The 21,913-nt window shown below is 26.2% G+C and overlaps 2 protein-coding genes across 5 annotated transcripts; one reads left to right on the top strand and one right to left on the bottom strand.

Annotated features, from left to right (window-relative positions):
• The first annotated feature begins 581 nt into the window (after window positions 1–581).
• Window positions 582–12,005, top strand: LOC113559081. The gene is made up of 8 exons (XM_026964673.1): window positions 582–696; window positions 5,071–5,156; window positions 6,620–6,800; window positions 6,915–7,063; window positions 8,983–9,158; window positions 9,263–9,467; window positions 9,572–9,727; window positions 11,827–12,005. Exons 2-8 carry the CDS (start codon window positions 5,078–5,080, stop codon window positions 12,003–12,005), a joined length of 1,125 nt encoding a protein of 374 aa, XP_026820474.1. The 5' UTR covers window positions 582–696; window positions 5,071–5,077.
• Window positions 12,006–15,261: 3,256 nt separating this feature from the next.
• Window positions 15,262–20,038, bottom strand: LOC113557075 (zinc finger protein 32-like). Of its 4 annotated transcripts, none has more exons than XM_026962370.2 (5): window positions 19,586–20,038; window positions 18,196–18,319; window positions 18,015–18,127; window positions 16,820–17,008; window positions 15,262–16,221 (listed from the first exon to the last, which is right to left on the bottom strand). In XM_026962370.2, the coding sequence occupies exons 4-5, from the start codon at window positions 16,978–16,980 to the stop codon at window positions 15,411–15,413; spliced, it is 972 nt and encodes a 323-aa protein (XP_026818171.1). In that variant the 5' UTR covers window positions 16,981–17,008; window positions 18,015–18,127; window positions 18,196–18,319; window positions 19,586–20,038; the 3' UTR covers window positions 15,262–15,410. The 4 variants fall into 4 exon arrangements, with proteins under 4 accessions (XP_026818171.1, XP_026818172.1, XP_026818173.1 ...); XM_026962371.2 differs by having other exon boundaries at window positions 19,726–20,038; XM_026962372.1 differs by lacking the exon at window positions 19,586–20,038 and adding an exon at window positions 19,431–19,578.
• Window positions 20,039–21,913: the final 1,875 nt, after the last annotated feature.

The following is a 21,913-nucleotide window of genomic DNA, read 5'->3' as shown; positions in this document are numbered from 1 at the left end:
TATCTTCGTCCCTCCTTTAACCACCACTTATTTGTTATCAACATAATTATGAGTGTAACAAGAATTCGTCTTTAACACATTTAGACGGCAAACATGTCTCCGTTTACGATGTTTATGTTCACAAATGAAAACAGTAGGTAAGAGTTCACCCCAATTTGTCAGATTAATAGGAACATTTTAAATTTAATAACTTTTGAATCTGTAATTTTACTTTCACCTCTGTTTAAGGGCTTTCTAAACCGTATTTTGTGAAAACATTGCATTAGAAATTGTGGTTACAATCATCGAAAAAAATACCATCAATATCGTTCCAATACTCCTCAAAAATATGGTATTTTTTCACTTTCTCTGTGTCACTAATTCGAACAAGATTATTCCTTTTATTGTCAACCATATACAGCTTGTGTTGGAGTATGTGCAAATACGCATGTATTGTGTACAGGAATATATAGCATCCAGGATATCGTTTCAATACATTTCCAGTTTGAATACAACCCCCGCCACTGATGCGTTGTGATACGATGTTGGCAGCGCAGCCTAGCAGGAGGTTCTTCGGCCGGGTACCTGCCGTTACTGGTTTCATTTAGTTCTCATGCTGTAAGGATGTAGACTATAGTTTGTTATACAGTAAAATACCATACAACAATACATCGGCAAATCCAGATACAGCGCAATACTACAAAATATACCGCAGAAGTATGTATCCTATATATATAGTTATATTGTTATGAATAATTAATTGTAATTATATTTACTTGGTCTTCATAATGTATAGATGTAATTAATGTAATTAATTTCTAATAATTGTACATATTATATAATTACGCGCGTATGGTTATGTGAAGTCCGTGACCAGTAGTTCACAGAATCCTGATGAAATGTGTTGAACAACCTAAGGATTATGAAACCCGTTCAATAATTTTTTAATTGCAATACATGCAAATTAGAAAATATCATAGTTATTAAATGTTTGTCCTCTCTTCAGCTTGTTCAATCCAAATCATAGGAAATAATTTAAAATTTAAACGTCGAATAAATGCTTTTTTTATTATAATGTATAGTTGTCCTCTATCGATCGATAAAAAAAGTTATTATAGTATATTTATTTTATATTACTGGGTAGAATCATAATTATTTATTACTAACAAGTAGATTTTGCAGGGTGTGCGATCGATTATTATGTATATTATATATTATTATATACAATTTGTTTTAAATGTTGTCCAATTTTCCCCAATCGTCATCGGTATGTCCAAGATTTCAAATTTGATATCAAGTAAATCAATAAAGTCGATATACTCGAAAATATTATAAACAAAAATTCGATTAAATTATTTTAAACAACTAATATTGGAAAAAAATAATAAAGCGTTTTTCTAAAATGTATTTATTTTTTTCTTTATTATATTTATATAAGGGTTACTAAATGGCATTTTAATACCAAGAATTTTCGAGGGTGTATTTGTGTGTCAAAACCTTTTCAAGTACATAATGGTCCTAATGGGTATTGTAGTACTTACCAACGTTAACAATAAACACATGTTTAGCAGTTTTGATCCCGGCGGGCGTCGACATTCGTGTGGCTATCAAGTATACAATATAGATATAGATGAAATAACATTAGAGGTGATAGGTTGTTCAGTGACATTGTCTCAAACTGTATTATACCTATAATCTATTTATTATATGTTGATAAATTTTCGGATTTGTGTCCGGACGATTTTGAATATACTACGAGTACCTACGTTGAACAAAAAAAATTATTAAATTGTAAAATCTGAAAAAATGATCGATTAAATATCGTTTATATTTTTAGATTTTGAGAAAAGAAAAGGGCTGGTTTACATTAATGATGTGATTTTTTTTAATACTTTAATTATTATTCAATTAAAAGTACTTTTGTATGTATTCTACAAATGATTCGTTAGAAATATTAATCACTTTTACTATTTTATTAAATGTTAGCAATGTTAGCCACTGCTCCAGGCCGGGCCGGACTGATATATAACAAATGGTTACCGGGCCGAGCTTACTTAAAAAATTACCGGGCTGGACCTGGTTGAAAATTATCGGCCCGTGCAGACCTCTATTGTATAGTATGATATATAGTTAAGATCCAGTGGTTTTCCACCGGTGTGCCGTAGCGTCCTTTTCCACTGCGTTTCTAATATTCTGTATAATATAATATATTATATACATATATATATATATATATATATATATATATATCAAATAGTATCTAAGTTGTATATGACCGTAGACTCTACACTAGCGTCACTGGCTGCATCATTTTTTTTTGTGATATTTTTAACACGGTATTTTGTCGTTACAAATTAGCTAGCTAATATTAGAAGTCACTCTACCCACTATCATTTTTTTTATTATTCACGCACTCTCTTTTATAAACACACATTTACAAATACATATTATGTATACATTGTTATTCTTGTGCCGTGTAAATATTAAAATGGTTAGTGTATGGTACATAAATGATAAATGAAAAAACGATTTAGTGGCGAGATATGAAGTCCGTTTTTCAATAGCCCCCTTTAGTTTCCACATAATAGCGATTGAAAATTGTATGATAAAAAAAAATAAATATTCAACAAAGAGTTTAAGAAGGTATACATTGAAATCTCTCCAGTAGATATCAGGGGTGTCGTGACTTTTTTTTTTTATAAAGATCAATACCAAAGATTTGTTATGAGGAGCCATATAAATACAAAACAATAATGTGGACAGCGTTATCGAGATTATTTAGTGGGTCTAGTAGATATACATCATTAAATTCGAACAAAGAGAGACCTATTCGAAACCATCTGCGACAGATTTTTTGACCACCCGTGGTCCGTATTTATCGGCGGTATATGATTGTGGACGATTTCTCTACCTGAAGACCTTTAAAAACATTAAGGCTGCATACGAAGTACAAAAATGAATGCAACGTTGCCAAAATGCACTACCTACTCAATATTCAGTATTATACTAAAAATAAAAATATTTTCAAATAAACATAGTCAATTAACTGCTAAGATGTTAACATGTTAAGTAAAAAGTGTATGTACTGTTTTTTTATTAATTTTATTATATATATTTCAGGTTTGTACAAAAAATAATAAAAATAATTTAATTTCAAATAGTTCTAATAATTGAAACTATTGAAATATAACTAATAATTTAGTCAATTCAAAAAATATATATTTATATATTTGTAATAAAAATTATAATTTAAAACCTTAATATCGTTAACCAGTCCTGAAAAGCGTTTGAATAATAGTCATACTAATGTTTATTAAACCTCATTATGGATAAACTATAATTTCTTAAAATAAGTTATTTCATTAACGTTCACGGTTGTGAACAAACGGCAACGTTGTTAGGGTAAGTAGAATGTTTTTGCAGAAGTATTGCGAAAGAAGTTCTCGCGACATCGTCGGTTTAAACGGTGGGGAGAGGTAGAACGTTCGCGTACGCAATCATAATAATGCAAAAGGTCTATACGCAATCGTATCATACGCAATAGTTACGCACCCTGTATTATAATTGACGGGGAATTTAAAACCGTCATCTATTGCGAAAAACATTTTTTTTTTTTTTAATCTATAGTATGTAAAATGTATGTTTATTAATATGGTAGAATTTATTATTTTTAATTATTTAAAATAATATAATATTATCTGTTAATTTGTTGTTATTATAAATTTATAAACAAATACTTATAGTATATTTATGCGTACTGTCGTAATTGTTGTGGTATACGTTCACACTAATAACGATATTTTTAATATTCCACATTTCTATCATTTTTGTTTATTAAACTATGTGACAATAATAAAAAGTTAATATTTATTGTATTAAGCGTGTATCTACGCATATTATATTTCAGTTATCGATCGAATAAATGGAAACATAAAAGATAAATTCTAAAGTTTACGTTTATTACCAAGTCTCGAATGTATAAAAATGTCCCCAATGAGACCAGTTTTTATTGGCCATGTTCATTATTTAGAAATTTCCGCATTACACCACAGTAAGTGAGTTGATCCCCGAGACCAACTTTATGTACGAGTTGATTCCCAGGTCATTACGAGGTATGTGTGAGCTTTTAGAAGTGCAGTCGGAAACATATATTAAATGCAAAAGCAATGAGACTGGAAAATTCATAACAAACCGAGAAAAACAATATTCTTTGATAGAAGTGATGTCACGGTATACTGGTTATCTCATTATCAGATAACAGTTTTTAGGTGTTTTAAATGTTTTTAACTAGTGATATTTTTTTGATAAATTATAATAGAATATAATGTATAAATGATAAATGAAAATAGAATGATTTTCAAAATATGAAGCCAACCTCCTCATGGTGTCTCTTGCATTACACTAATAGTCTGAATATTTAACTAAATATTGAATAAAATATATAATTACCCGGGAATCAACTCAACGGTATCGGTGTAGGTAAACAGGTACCCGGGAATCAACTCGTACGTAGGCTGTTACTCTGTATCTATACAGAAATTTGGTGTTTTGTACCTGTATTAACACTCTTACTTTGACCGGTTTGACCTAATAGTAGTAAGATGCCCAATGCGTATGGAAATCGGACATATTTAAATATTAGGGAAATTATGAACTTGGAAGTAAAAATCATACTATATTGTATAATACTTATAATATAGGTAAGTTATAAAAATTGAACGATACCGGATAGGTCAATTTTTTAAGGTTTTTTTTTTTTTTTTTGTAATATTGTATTCATAAACAATTACTATAATTTACTTATAAGTTATAACAACATATTTATAATAAAAACATTTAATATAATTGATATATAAAAATTCTTCAATATCAAGTATCACTTTATTATTTATACATTATAAGTCCTTTAAATAAAAAATTAAATAATAAATATTTTCCTAAATTTGAAGAACAATTCTCCATTTTTCGTAGAAGTCCGAGAAGTTCAACTAAATTTTTGCACTACTCTAAAATCATTCAATTTTTAGAATAAAATAGTAGCATTATTATTTAAAAAAATATACATATTAATATTAAATATTTTTATTACAGATTTATCATGTGTAAGATGGGACCGATAACAATGGCTGGCATAATGTTAATAATGATAATCTTAACTACACAGTCTTTTGCCGAAAGTAAGAATTTTACCCTGAGAAAACAAATTGTTTTTAACTATTACTTTAGTTACGATAGTTTTTTTTTCAGTAAATCAAGTTTTAAGTAGGTACATTCCAAAATTTAAAATCTCAATTGACAACGTTTATGAAAATTTGTTCTAAAAATCAACGAATTTTTCACAGTGACAATTTAAAGTTTGTCGTATAGATATTGAAAAAATATAAAATAATCAACCAAACCTCTATGAAAGACTCGTTAAATATTTAATTTAAAACTGATTTTTATATAATATTCGTGGTTTTATTAATATTTTTATTAACTAGCGTCTAACAATGAATTAAATGTGTCTATCGTCTGTATAATATAAAAAGCATCGTATAAATAATTAAACATCAATTATTTTTTTAATTACCTCCTAACCTTCATATTTTAATGTTTTTTTTATCTTACCTAGAAATATAAATTAGAATATAATTACTATTAAGTATTAATTATTATTATAAATTTGAGTTTGAAAGCTGAATGAAAAAAAAAAAATTAAAATCATTATTGATTGAAATATTTGAAAAATATCCTGAATAGACAACTATTTTTAATAATATTATTTTATTCGACTAAATCAAAATCTAGAAATAAGTATCTATTATCCAATTCTGGTACTTATACAGCAAAAATTTAAATTACTGTAATACAAGAACAAATAATTTTAATTTGTAAATACATCTTTCAATATATATTGTTTTATAACTTAACAAATTATTAATAGCATTTTTCTCAATCTTAGTTGTATTTAAGATGTAATAATATAATTATGTTACTTATATTACCTATATTATTTTTAATCTTAATTTTACAAAATATGTTACTAATACTATTTTTATATTATTTATATGCTGAAGTGCCTTTATTGCGAGGTCTCTTCATTCGATTAATCGATTATATACTAAAGCCACTAAAGTAACTACAACACTGACATTTATTGTAAAAATATTTTTATGGATTGTGTAATAAAAAAATGTTAAAAATAAATAATTTACCCACTATAAATTATTACAAATTTGAATTTATACAAACTATATAAATAGTTACTTATTTGGCTATATATTATATTATGTTATAATTACATTTCTGCGATATTTTATACTGATGGTTTTTATCCAAAAATTATAAAAAAAAAAGTATCAATCGGCTTGGAATATGTTGGAAAAAAGTCTCAAGAGTAAAAGTATAAAAGCTTTATGAATATTAGGGAAAACGGAAATTATTAGGTACTAATTTAATAATAGGAGATATACGATTAAATAGGTCTATCTATTTTATTTTATTTTCCCAAATAATTAATATTTTCTAAATGTATTATATTTTCATCAAACATTTTTACTGTTTACCTTTTTAATTTTATCGCAATCGCACTTATAGTAGGCATGTGTAAATACTGTAAAATTAATTATTATCATTAAACTAATTATTATTGTTTTAGCGCCTAAACGACCACCCAATATAGATATTGGAAATTTTGAATACGTGCTGTCGTCGGTCAACGATGTCACAAGAGATGTAATCGTATATTGGCAAAACATTCATGAAAACGAGAAAAATACAATTGATGACTCGTTTGAATATCGTGCTTACTACACGTCCATAACAGATAAAAATACTATGTCAGTACCATTCTTGATCCTACCATGAATTGTTTCTTTTTTAATTTATTATTTGACTTCATTAATGATCTTAATTGGTAATTTATTTAACCTTTGAAATGTCCATAAACGCAGAATTCATCATCCGTGCAACAAAACGTATGCCAATCATGCCACGTTTGTCGGACTAGAATTAAATATTGGGTATAACATCAGTGTGTACTCGGCAAATAAAGATGGTTTATCGACAGAATACGCAAATATATACATACCCAGTTCATCGGGCAGTAAGTACCTACATATTATTTTATTATACCTATAGATACTTCATCAGTATTCAAATTAGGACAATCTGAGAAATGGAGCTCAATCTATCTATATGGATCTAAAAAACTGCGTTCTGTGCAAGCGCAAAATTATTTACACTAACGCGTGGGGAGCTTTTCCCCTGCACCCCCTTAATTTATTTAATTTCTACGACTAGTTGTAGTCCATGTGGATTTGTGTTCACTTAAATTTGTCTAATATATATATTACATATTTACGAGTATTGGTGTATTTAATTATCAATTAAAAAAGCAATAGTATTATAATATATAATTACAGTTTTCATTTTTCATATTGAATATATTTTATGATTGTCAAAATAAATGAAAATTAATATTAATAAATAACAGACTTAATAATTATTGTATTTGATTTAAAAGTTACCACTGACCACATAAAGGTGTAATGATAGGCACTCTTTATAATTAATGTCTAACAATTTAAAATGCCTAAATAAAGTTAATTTTAAATAGTAATAATTATATTTCTTTTTAAATATGTACAGTAATTCGAAAACTAACAAAGCTTTTATTTCTTTTGAACCTACAATCGCATTGATCTGCTAAAATTATAATTGTAAAATATTATTCATTTATAAATATGGTGATTATTTTTCTTAGATATTATCTTCTAAATGATAAAGTTAAGTCACTTTGATCCTTTTTCCCTAATATTAACAGCACTTCTGGAGTTTGAACATTTATTTCTCTGTAAATATAAAGCATAGCAAATCCATTCAATTGATTCTAACTCATTTAATTTATTAAGTATGTTTTTATTCTTCTTAAAGTGAAAAATGATCTGTCGTACTAGCCGAAACAGGCAATGTTGAGAATGTTTTTAATACATCGATTGTATTATGTGGTAATGATGAATCATTTTTATAGAATTTTTGATAGGTACCAAAAATCAAACTCAAATAGCTTCATAATATTGTGTTATATTATAATATTATATTATATTTATAAATAAGCTGAAATTTCAAGTTAATCGACTTTCGATATGATGATTGTGGTTACTTAATAAAATTATAAAAAAGTTAATGAATCATTTTTGGGGGGGGGGGCTTAAGCGCTGAAGCCCATTCTCTCCCTCCGCCCCTTGTATGTGCCCGTGAACTTTATTATACATATATATAAATCGTATTGTATATACAGTCACATATATACATACATTATAATTTATAATACAGACATCTGCAGTTATACATTGTTATTCCCTTGTATGAATAAACTGTTCTATCGACTCGTAAGATACTCATCATCGGCCATCGACCAGATCGCAATAACAACACTTCCTATGTATACCACCGGCTATGGTCATGCCTCATGCGTAAAGAGTTGTGAAATATTTAATATTCTTAAATAATAAAAGTATTTTTTCAAATATTCCCAATGTATGAATTGTATTTTTGATTAATATTAAATCATAAATAGATCAATATTAAACTTATTTCTTCTTAATTTATTCATCTAAATATCTAATATACAACTAAAAACTGAAAAGTTACAATAAAAAAAAAAATTGGATACGATTTAAAAAATTCAAAAACAACCATTATACAATAATAAACAAAATATTAGCTATAAGTATTATCACCCTAGCTAACAGAAATAACTGGAACTAATTATAACATAAGTACCTAGGTACTTTGGTAAACATTTTAATTCACATTTGAAGAATAATGAAATCGGATACTATACCTCATTGTGCCATCGCCCCCCTCTTGTTACATAAAAAAAATTGTTAAATTGCTTATTGTAAAGGCGCTTCGTTTTCCTGAGTACCTCGCCCTCCTACCATCAATCCAAGTACTACACTTAACCATAATACTTGAAGATATTTTAATATTTAATGCGATGACTGTCACTTACAGAACGTAATGATACCGTATCACTATCGCTGACAAAAGTGAAAACATATAATGATCAAGGTGTCTATGAACTGTCGTGGGAAATTTATGACAGTCAGAAATTATTTGCTGCTAATCAACTGAACTATTACACACTGTATTGGTGTGAAAATGACATAAATCATCCTAACCAGTGTAACGTACGTAAATTAAAATATATAATACCACTCAAAAAAATGCTTTTAGACTTTAGTTTATGATATCTTTAATATTTTGTAGATTAAAATATAAAATATTTTTTAAGGGCTATATGGACTGGATATACATACCAAGAACAGAAACTAGCTACATTATTTCCGTACCAGATTATTGGAAAGATTATCAATTCGCGATAAGCGCCAACAGCATGACTTTGCAAAAGAGCAATGCCGATGGAAATCAAATCTATAAATTTAACTCTGTGAGTAGTGGATTGGTATGGGAGTCATGTACAACACTGAAAATAACGAGTAAATAAAACAGTTGTTTATTAAAATATTAATATTTATTTTTTCATTTATTGATATGTGTTAGCTATAATATTTTGATATATTTTCCATTTATACATGATTAGAAACTAGCAAATTAAATAGCATTTGGATCAGTGAGGTTGGCAAGACATTCATGGCTTTGAGATGGAAGTTTGACTGTTCAGAAAAGACAGATTTTATTCATGATTTTCACATTTTTTATTGTCCAATACAGTCCTTGGACGATTTACAATGCTTAGGTAAGACTTAATAATTACTGTTTTAAATACTATTTACTCTTTAATAGATAAAAGGTTAGATATTAACAAGTTAAAAATGTTAACGTTAACTTAATATTAACTATGATAAGTGCGTTTTTTTAAACTATCTTTTAACTTAATAAGTTAAATTTTTAATATATTTAATGTACTAACGTCAAGTTAATTGTATAGTCGTATACTTGTATACAGATTTGTTAAAATTAAGTTAAATTTAAAATTTTATATTACCTATTAATTTATAACTTTGTTGGCTTGAGAAATATTAGATATCATAGAAATATATACCTCAATAATTATTCATAAAAAATCTGTTAATGGGTACCTATATGTAAATATAATTATTTTATTTATTTAAACATAATATTACGTGATGATGTGTTTATGTTTATCATTATTGTATAGGTACTCGTATTAAGTCGATTGTGTTTATATACTTTATATCGGTGGTTCCTGAGCGTCCACGTGTTGATGTTTGGGGGTCCGTGGTTCTGTAGTACTGAAGTGACATTTTTATTTTATTTTAGTGGAATTATTAAATTCTTAGTGGTTTGAGATTCTAGGTATTTTAAACTATATCATTATTGAAACTCGATTATCGCGAAAAAGTTCGCGAAAAGAAATTTATTATAAATATGTATCATTTTCATAATTAAACAAAATTGAAAAGCAAGTATTCACAAATAAAAGGGGTGCCCGGACCAACTTAAGTTTTAAGTAGGGGTCCGTGGCTTCATACTAAATAGGGACTACTGCTTTATATCGATATCCCAAATATTGATGTGTAGCAGCTAATAGTAAAACTTGTATAATTTGTGTATTTATACTATTTTAACTGTCCCCTTCTTAATTTTATGAGTGAGAGAAGAGTTGAATGAATCATTAATTGCCCACCCTAAATCCTCAGTCATTACTGCTAGGCATACCTACTACAATACTATACAAAAATCTGAACTTAAAACAATTTCCAAATTTATCATTAATTTTGTAGGTAACCTATTTTCTTACAGGTTCGAAAATAATTACATTTTTAACTAAGTTGATTTTAACTTTTTTAAATTTATTTTCGATTGATTTTTAACTAGTTTACTTTAAACTTAACTTACTTTTACATATATTAACTTAACTTAAAAAAATTGTTAACTTACCCAGCCTTAGAATAGTAACATTAGCAAGCACGTAAACAAAAAAAATTTACAGGGGGTACAAAATATAGCAATAATACAAATTGTGCCGCAGCATAATAAAACAATATTTTCCTCGTTACTCGAAATTATTTCTTTAACTATGGTTTCAAGGGTATGCGCACAATTGGTCCCCGTCATTATTTCATACTTGGACAATTAGTCCCCGGCTTAAAAATTAAATACAAAATATTTTTTTATCATTAAACGTCTTTTCAATAATATAGTACTTTTAGAATATAATAATAGTAATTTGTTTAAAAAAAATAAAAATGAGCGTGATATAATATAAAATAATAATAAAAAAATAATTTAAATATAATATAATAATTACAATTTATGAAAATCTCGAAAGCCTATACTAATAATTCAAAAATTTCAAGTATTGCTACATTGGATCTAGGCCAGTATTTCCTAGCCTATGGGTTGCAAGTGAAATTATTTCCCTAGTGGGAAATCGTTGTGTTACGCATCAATAGATATCTAATTTCGTTTATTTTTAAACTTCAAACGTATAAAAAAAATATTTTTGAAATAACGCCCTACTTTATTTTATAATTTCATTAATAAAAACTTATAAGAAACCTTGTATTTAATTTTCAAATAAATATGATTATTAAAAATCTTATGAACTTATAACTATTAAATAACTAGCAAATTATCATAATTTTTACTAAATTTATCAAAATTCTAAAACTTAATTAAAAAAATTTGCGACTTTATTATATTTTTAATAATTGATACCTACAAGGAACACCAAAAATTTAATATTTAAGCATTTTTTCTACTATACATTTATCATGCATTACCTTAAAAAAACATTATTGTATAATTGTTAATTAATAGGTACATTCATCGCTTCGTTCGAAAAATAAAAAATGTATTTCTAAATTTTAGAGAAAGAGCAGTTCAAAGTGGTTGAAAAATATATGAAACAAGACCGCACGCCCTTCGCATTCTTATCGAACCTGAAGCCATCTACCACATATAAGATATTAATTTTAATATATATATTGAACGGCGATGTCATTGAAGGCGATCCTATAATCAAGGCTACACTTCCAGAAGCTGAGTGAAAAGTGCAGAAAACTTAAAAACATACAGTATATTTAACTATTCCCATTATTTATTAATATTGTCTTAATTATCATTGTATACTCATTATTTTTAATATTATTATTGTACTTAGTATAAAATAGTAATAGTATGTATTAGTATGATGCTAACTAGTAACTATTAATTATCGTAACTACATAATTGTATTATAGTTATAATACAATTTTTAATCGTACTATCGTTTTACTCGTACCTAACTTGTAATTACATTTTTTTTTTTATTTTTACATTTATTTTATTATTATTATTATTGTATTATTTTTTTTATTCTTTAAACTTAACCGATACACTTTTTACTTAAATTTTAAGTACTAATTTAATTAACACTTCAATATCTTAATTAAATATAATATATATATATATTATTCTTTCTTTAATTTCTCCAAAGCTGTCTACATATTGCTGTAGTGCTGTATAATTTCTTTCCGTTTTCATTTGCAACTTTTCATCATCTGTAGATACCTATGTTATACAATCTTGGCAATTGTATTATATCAATACGTCTTATCTATTTATCATTATTACAATTTTTTACAAGTCTCGCAAATTATTTAAGTAGTTGATTTACAACGCAGGCATCAAATGTATCAGTTCAGGATTACCAGTTTAAAAACCAATACACTCAGTTACTTATTGATTTAGACGTATTAGATGAAAACAATTGGCCTGATAATTATGATATACAATTCGGTGATTTTAGTGTCGTAAGGCGATTAGTAAAAATATTTCAAGTTGATGAATAGTCAACACTCAACAATACATGGCCTTAGTGGCTTGTTTACAGGGTAGGCCGACTAGGCCCGGGCTTACCCAATTTTTATTTGACTGTTTGGTTCCATGTGATAGGAAAAATCTCCCCTAATAGTTATAAGCACAGTTACACACTACAGAACAAAGCTGGTCTACCCAATTATTTTGTGCTGAACACGCCACTGCATGACTTTCGAGAATTTAAAGATTATACAGGATTTGAACCCTCTGTCAACCGAAATTAAGACAATTGCAATATCTTAAGTGAGTATGAACGTGCTTTTAGTTATATGAACAATTTAGTTACTACCAAAAGAAATGCACTAAGTTCTATTTATATTTATTCTTTTATGTTTATAAACTGTGTTGGATCTTCAAATAAAAATTTTAAACCAAAATCGTATGCACTGTCTTGGATACTTAGAGGAAAGTGATCTGCTGAAGAAGAATGTTGTCCTAAAATAATAATACTGAATAATACTGAAGTGAGCCATAGGTACTTATGAACATTTATGGATTGTTAAAAATTAAAAGTAAAATAATATTTATTGATTGTTGGTAAATGTTATTGGTATTGGTGTTGTATTTCAATTGGTAATGTTGATGCTAGTGAGTCTAGAAAGGGAGGGGGTGTGAGGGCATAGTTCTGGACTTGAATAAAAGATTTAAGAGAACTTACAATGAAGGTTCTTCTTAAAGTACAATTATTTTAAAAAATTTTAAGTTTAAATATTCATAAAATTCTTAGAAATCACGAAAATTTTCAAATTATTGTTTAGTTAAAAGTTTGTGATAGGATGTCATTAATCTGAAATTTACAAACAATTTTGTCACTCTACTACTGCGTTTTTGATTTTTGGCATATTTCAAAACTTGTTATGAATTAAAATTCCAAATTGAATTTTAAATTGCAATAATTGCATCTGTCTATTCATCCTATATCTAGTACCGGGTAAATACTCAACCGTAGGGTAAATTTTAAAATTATGCCCTTTACACCTCTTGTCCCACCATAAATAAATTAATAAATTAGTTGTATTAAATCAACACTATTACAATTATTAAATTTATTTAAAAAAAAATGCAAGACATTGTATAAAATAAACAGTAAATATTTGAAATAAAATTGTAGTATTATGAATTAGGATTTTACTAGTTTTAAAAAGCTTAGTATAAACATATGATATTTAAATTGCGACTTTATCAATTTCTCATTATTTTTTTAATAATATAATTTGATATATGATATTAATAAAATATAAATAACTTTATTGACCTTACTCCCGAAGCTCAAGCTAGACAAATTGAAAAGTTACCTATTGCGAGAGGTAAATACATTAGAATTACATTATGGCATTTGAGAAAAATGACACATCAATATATCTTTTCATATTAAATCACATAAATTATACATCATAAAGATATAAAAACTTAAAATATTCATTTAGATTTTAAAATATAGTTAATAGCACATTATAAATTGTATATTTTACATTGGATCAGTGCAGATTCAACATACATATAAATTACTATAATCTAACTAACTTTACTTCATACATTTAATATAATACATTATAAATATAAGTAATGACGATATTTAAAGTCATTGAAAATATTTTGATTTGATTAAGTTAAGCAACTGACATAAAGTATTTACACCATAACTCTAACTTAAAATGATTATAAATAAATTTAAACAGACAAATGTTTAATTATATCAATTGTTATAAGGATTATAATATTATACTGAAATTGAAAAATTATTGATCAAATTATAATAATAATGTAACTGTCTTAAAATAAACACAGAATATAACTATAAACAAATATTGTTAATTAATATTAATATTTAGAATAGCTATACATTTAAAATAATTCAACTAAAATACATTTTATTACAATAAATTATGAATACTTTACAAACGCTTCTATTTGTTAGACATCATTGACTATTGAAGAAAATTGCATAAACAATACTTTTTCCACAGCACTTAGATTAATTAACAAAGAGGTTAGTAGCTTTCATTTCATCACTATTATTACATACCACTTACAAGTTTGTAGAAAATATTCTTAAAAAAATTATACAAATTAAACAAAAAAATAAAAAAATATTTGACTAACAAACGCTTACGCCAAAGCTTTCAATTTAAATTCTTTTATCAATCATTTTTAACTCTATAAAATACTATATCATAGTATGTGATTACAAAGTTAATTTAATCAACAGTAATTAATCATTAAATTAACTATATTAGCTAGCACATTAAGTTTAATATAAAATATTTATATATTTAAAAAATGATTTTGAAATTACTTTATAAAAATAATAATATATTTTAGAAAATTAAGACTTTCAATACTAAGTTACAAATGTTGGGATACTAATAAATGTTACAATCATTAATAAACAATAATACTTAGTATTTTAAAATATATTGTACATTTACAAGGTAAATGGTATGATATAAAATCAGATAAAAAGCATTTGATTAATGAAAGAAATCCAATTAAAAAAGATGTTATGATTAACATAAAATTAATTTATAATAAACTATAATTACAACATACTGACAGTTCGATAATAGTATACATATTATTGCAAAATGTTAATATTAATTTTTTATAGCATGCATTCTCTTAATGTGACCATTCATGTTGTCTTTCCTTGCAAATGATTTTTTACAAATAGTGCATTTATATGGTTTTTCACCTGTATGTATCCTCATGTGAATTCTTACATGACCTTTTTGAAAAAATGATTTCTTACATATATCACATTTAAATGGTTTTTCTCCCAAATGAATCTTTTGGTGACTTTTTAAATTGTCTTCCCGTGAATATGATTTATTACAACTTTTGCACTTATATGGTTTTGCTCCTGTATGAATTTTTTCGTGGGTTCTTAAGTGACCTTCCTGTAAAAATGATTTTTTACATAAATTGCACTTAAATGGTCTTTCTCCTGTATGAATTCTTATGTGAGTTCTTATGTGACCTTTATGTAAAAATGATTTATGACATAAAGCACATTTAAATGGTCTCTCTCCAGTATGAGTCATATTGTGACTTTTAAAATTATCTTTCCGTGAAAATGATTTTTTACAAATTTCACATTTATATGGTTTTTTTCCTGTATGAATCCACTGGTGATTCTTGAGATGTTCTTTTCGTAAAAAAGTCTTATTACAAGTGTCACAGTTAAATGGTTTATCAGTTTTATGAACTACTTTGAGAGCATTTTTTAATTCTTTTTTTTCGCGTGACTCAATATCACGTGTTTTAGATAGTAATAGAGATTCTAGTTGTTCATAATGGCTTTCAATTTCAATAATACTTTCATATATAACACCATCAATTACATCTATTTCAATTTTAATATCATTATTGATTTTGTTTGTGGTAGAATTAGAATTTTCTGTGTTACTGAAAAAATAAATTATATTTAAAATATACATTGCTGTAATAACTGACAGCTCAAATTTAACAATTAACTACATTATAGTTACAGTAAATAACTACCAATAAATATTGACAGCTTGAACTCACAAGTTAGAAAATTGCAACAATATATAAAATTAAAACAAAAATAATAATTATGAGTTATGATATTAAAATAACTAAATCTAGAAGAAAAACAAAAAATTAAAGGTTATTTAGTTGCAGGTTTAGCTAATTCTCACTTTTAGTTACAAAAACATAACAGTATAGTTGTTAGGTGATAATTGTAAAAAGGAAACTATTGTATACAGTATTTTGCTACATTTTATTATTTAAACAAATAATTCCAAAACATAAAATGTATACCATGTTACAAACACAATGAAATGTACAACAAAATAATTCAAAAGTACTATCGTAGTCAGTATAGTTTTATTTTATTGAGCCTAATTTATTATTATTACTAGAGCGCGGATTTTTGATTAAAAAAAAAAAAAATCAGACAGAGAAGAACAATTCAAGTTATTTTTTAATAAATTATTTAAGGTGGAACTCTCTATGAAACTAGTTATAAAATACTTACCTTGGGTTAGTAGATGGAATATCATTATGATCATTATCAAAATTAAGTTCTAGAGGTTCATCAATAAGTTCATCAATAGGTTCATCAATAGGTTCTCCTTTTATAAACTCTTCAAGTATTATAGAATCATACTCACATTTGATTTGTGGAATTCCAGACATATTTATCTTGTAAAATATTTGAATATATCTAAACGAAAATAGACATTAACAACAGGTATTTTGGGCCAAAATATTTAGTTTTAATAAAATAGAGCAAAATGTTATAAGAAAAAATTTTAATTATAGAAAATAATAATCAGTTGAAATGTAGTCAAGTATCTATGTAACAGGTTTGAGGTATCATAGATCTTTATACAACAAAGTTCTATTCATTATTAAAATGCAAATGAAGAGACATAATTACTGAAATCAGGCAGAACCATTATTCTTATTTTACTATATATTAAATATGATTTCATGTTAAAGATAAATTAAAGATTTTAAAATTATTGGCTTGAAGATATGTCTATAATAGGATGAACATTGTTGTCATTTATTTAGTCTTTATGTGTTTCTCATGTATGCACATACAAAATCAAATTTTTTCTCCAAAGACATTATTTGAACAAACATCAAAGAACATTTTGGATATCACTGTCATCAGTTTGGAAATGTTGAACAATAAATTGTTAATAATTAATACATAAAACTTATTCTTCAATAGATTAACAAGTATTTCTTAGAAAGAAATTGGCATTTAAAATAATTAGTAAGCGATTAAAATTAATTATTGTTTAAAATTAAAGTTTAATTTTGAATATTGAATAAAAAATTATGATTTTTATTGCCGCTAAAAGTATTTATATTGAAATAATGATTAATTGGTAACATATTTATTCTAGAATAATAAGTATATAATTAATTTGTACATATTACAGAAATGTATTATAGATATTTATTCTGCATTAAGTATAATAATATATGTATTATTTTTTTTTATATGAAACTTGATTGTGCTAACTGCACAAATTTAATATTTATTAACCAGAATAATATACTTATACAGTAATACATAAATCCTACTTTTTAGCCATATTTTTTGAATAAAATTCTGAACTCTGAATTCGGAAAATAAAACTGTCAAATAGTACATATTTTAAATCAAATGATTTCATTAAATTTTATATAGGTAACAGAAAAGCATCTTTACATACACAAAAATACAGATTTCTCTTGTCTTAGAAATTCTTTTGGCAGTCTTAAAGATTTGTCAAACATGTATTATTAAGCACGCCTTATTCTGATATACTTTATCAAAGTCAAACACCTACAAAAAGTAACAGTAAGATTGTCATTTAATAAAACTAAAAACTTAAGAGATAAACCACTACAAACCTTAATCCAATACTCAGGCCATTCAGTAGTTGGGTGAATTTTAATCTTAAGTGTATTCTTTTAGTGAGAATTAGTAGAATAATTAATTATAGCAAAAAGTCAAACAAATACTTTTACACAAAACCTGTAAAAAAGATAAAACTGGTTTACAAACAGTAAGTTTAGTAACGCCTAGATTAAAACGTGAGCAGTGTATAGTCAATAAGCTACAGCCTCCCCCTCCCCGTTTCAAACTGAGAGCGACAGCGTTGGCATTATTTCTACAATAGGCTGCAGCATAAAAAAAACATAAATGACCACAGATTTAGGAGCACCATTTATGATATTTTTGTTAAATAATATTTTTTTTGATACAAATTACAAATTATCTTTTAACTTTTTATGATCAAGTATAAGAGCAAGTACAAGAGTTTATGGAAATGACAGATTACACTAATATCTGTACCTAAAACAATGTAATTGACATACTGTTATTTAAGAGGACATTGCACCCGCATGTGTTGTCTCCGTCTTACACACGTACAACATAGTAAATTTGTATTCACCAGTTTCAATAGTGTGCTTTTAGTTTTTGATATTAGAGAGAATTGACCTATTATTTTAAGCTTTTAGGTAAGAACATTATCTGTGTTCTCTCACTGGTTTTTTCTTCACTTAAAAATTAAAATATCGTAAAAACCCAACGAAAGAACACAGATAATGTTTTTACCTAAAAATTTAATAATAGGTTAATTAATAATAATAGGTTGATAATAGGTTGATATTCACTAATATCAAAACAAAAAGTATCCGATTGAAACTGGTACAAAATGTACTATGCCGTACGTGTATAAAACAGAGATAACACATGTGGGTTAGACGTCCTCTTAATTTAAATTATTTAAATCAGTTGTACTAAAGGAGCAAAAGTACAATTTATGTTTAAATTGTTTATAATACAATTATGTCTGATACATTGAAAATACTATTTTATAATTGAATTATTGAATAATAGTTTTTGATTTTAAAATGTACAACTTGTACAATAAATTTAAAACATAAATAAAATATTAAAAACATATTTTAACAAATAGCGAGTAAAATAAGGATAGCAGTGTTCGCAGCCATGAGCATTGTAAGTCTAAATCCAAGACGCAGTTTAGTAAATATTAAATAATTGTACGATGAATTAAGGCATCCATGTCTTAAGTATTCAGTTCATTAGTATCGAATATTGTTTATAGAAAAAATTTTACCGAGTCGGAAGCAACCAATAAGTTTGGTTTGACAATGAATACATTTCACAGTAATTCGATGACAGACACAAAAAAGCACGTGTTACAGCTAAAATATTATGTGCCTGCTATGGCTTCAATAATTATATTTTTGAATTAAAGTAAAATCAACTCACTGTGATGAAAAGTGGTTTTAAATAATACAGAATTAAATTAATTGCGTACACAGTCTTAGTTCGCTTGTAACATAACACATGCAAATACGCAATAATAATATACTTTTGTCACGCATAAAATATGGAATCTGTAAGCTTACAAAGAATAAAACCATTAGACACTACTCGCGATGTGACTACTATACAGTACGATAAAGCCTCAACAATGTGTTGCGGCGTTTTTAGTCGTGGAAAAACGTGTTTGCTTTTGAGAAGAATTTATCTAAAAAACGAGTTCACAGTATTAGACGCTTCGGCAGCAACAGGCGTCAGGTAATGCCGGAATGGACCGTATGCAGACAATAGTGTGATGTGTAAAATGTGAACGCCATGCCGTCCGGCGTCCGAGGCACAGGTCATGGTGATATGAATATATGATAAGATTTTGTCCTGTTGAAAGGACGCCGTACTGTGCCGATAAAAGTGTTCTAGTGGAAATATATACAACTGAATAAAAATATCAGTTACATATTATGTACTCGGTGTTTCTTTAATAATATAAACTATAATCTGAAATGATAAATTTATGAATAATTATTTTAAAAATTTTTATTAATATCAATATTTCCAACGACTGTTTTCGACCTCCATGTATGATAAAAAAAAAAAATCTACGTAAAAATAATACTATATCATTGAGACGATAGAGAGATAATACATTTTACGAAATACAAAATATAATTTTTTGTTATTTTAATATGTGTTTCGTAGATACTTTTATAATTCCGTATAATTCATACATACACAATTTGCTAAAAAGTATTTATTGTATTCTATGATATAATAGTACATGGAATCATCAAGTAAGTAAATAAAAATTTTGATGAAGTCAATCATTTTTTTTATTATTTCTTAAGTTGAAATATTTAAAAATTATATCGAAAGTTTATGTAGATGTCTTTAACTTAAGAGTGGGCCAAGGTGTCAATTATATTTTTGAAATTGTTATACACAAACTAGAATTGTATATTTTTGTGTAGAATCGCAACAAAACTACAGAATGATTGTGAAAAGATTTCCTATACGTGCATACACGTACCATCAACATAATATGTAATATTAGAAATAGCGCGATAACATATCCACAGACCTTTTATGGCAATTTATACATAATTATGGTAGGGATAGGCGTTCTTTATTAGGAGATTTTGTCCTTAAACTCACAGTGTTTTGTCAGTCAACGAATCACAGAGTTTGTAGTAACACATTTCTAGCTACCACAATAATGTCATTATTTTAGTCGTTTGGACTTATGTAAAACCAAACAGATAATAGAGCAGATCTACCCAAATTTCTTGTGCTGAGCATACTACCTATGTAGTGTGTACCAGTCTATAATATAGACCACAATATACTCATTCTCACAAATCAGCAGCTAATATAATTTTAACAAAGTGTATTTTTAATTATATTATTTCAGTTATTAAACTAATTAAATTGTAATAGAAATAAGATAAAATAAAAAAATATATACATTTATAAAAAAAATAAAACAATATATTATCTAATAATAAGGATAATTATAACTTGGGCTGGGATTTGTATGTAAATACATATTTTTACTAAAACATGATAAATTAAGTATTGTAAATGATAAATTCATTTCGCGTGATTTGCAATAAAAAAAAACATATTTTATTTTACATATTTCGTAAATTTTGACGATTCCGGTGGTTTAATAGTATTATATATTTATACTTCGATAATAGTACTCGTAAAATTTGTAAGTGTATAATGCATATAAGAAATAAGTATATGAAAGTATTAGTTAAACATTAATAACTTGATTATCGTTTATTTGTTTCTGTTCGATAACTATACATTAATGATCTTAGATTATACTTTATATTCAAAACTTATTAGACAAAATATATTTATGAATTTTCAACAGTGTCAGTACTTGCATTCGCGTGGTTGTGAAAATCTTTATATTTTATATTTTTTAAATTAAATTGATTAAATTAAAAACAATTAATTGTATATTATTCAAAAATGATTTAGAATTTTATTTTATACTACATATTTTGGCCATTTTAATTACATATATATATATACATATATTTAGTTTTTTATTACATATAAATACCAGCCTTAATTATAACATAATATATAAAGGTAAAAAATAATTAATATTTACAGTAGAACCCGTTTAAGACGCTCTCGCTTAAGACAATTTCCCGGCTAATAAGCTCATTTTTACAAGTCCCTTGATTTTGACAACATTTAACATGTAATTAACACTGGATAATACGTTCTATGTTCCCGGATAAGACGCTTGTCTTGTCAATG

Source organism: Rhopalosiphum maidis, chromosome 3 (genome assembly GCF_003676215.2).
Source record: "Rhopalosiphum maidis isolate BTI-1 chromosome 3, ASM367621v3, whole genome shotgun sequence".
NCBI lineage: Eukaryota > Metazoa > Arthropoda > Insecta > Hemiptera > Aphididae > Rhopalosiphum > Rhopalosiphum maidis.
The sequence above is the reverse complement of the archived record's forward strand: the minus strand, read 5'-3'. Positions and strand labels throughout refer to the sequence as shown.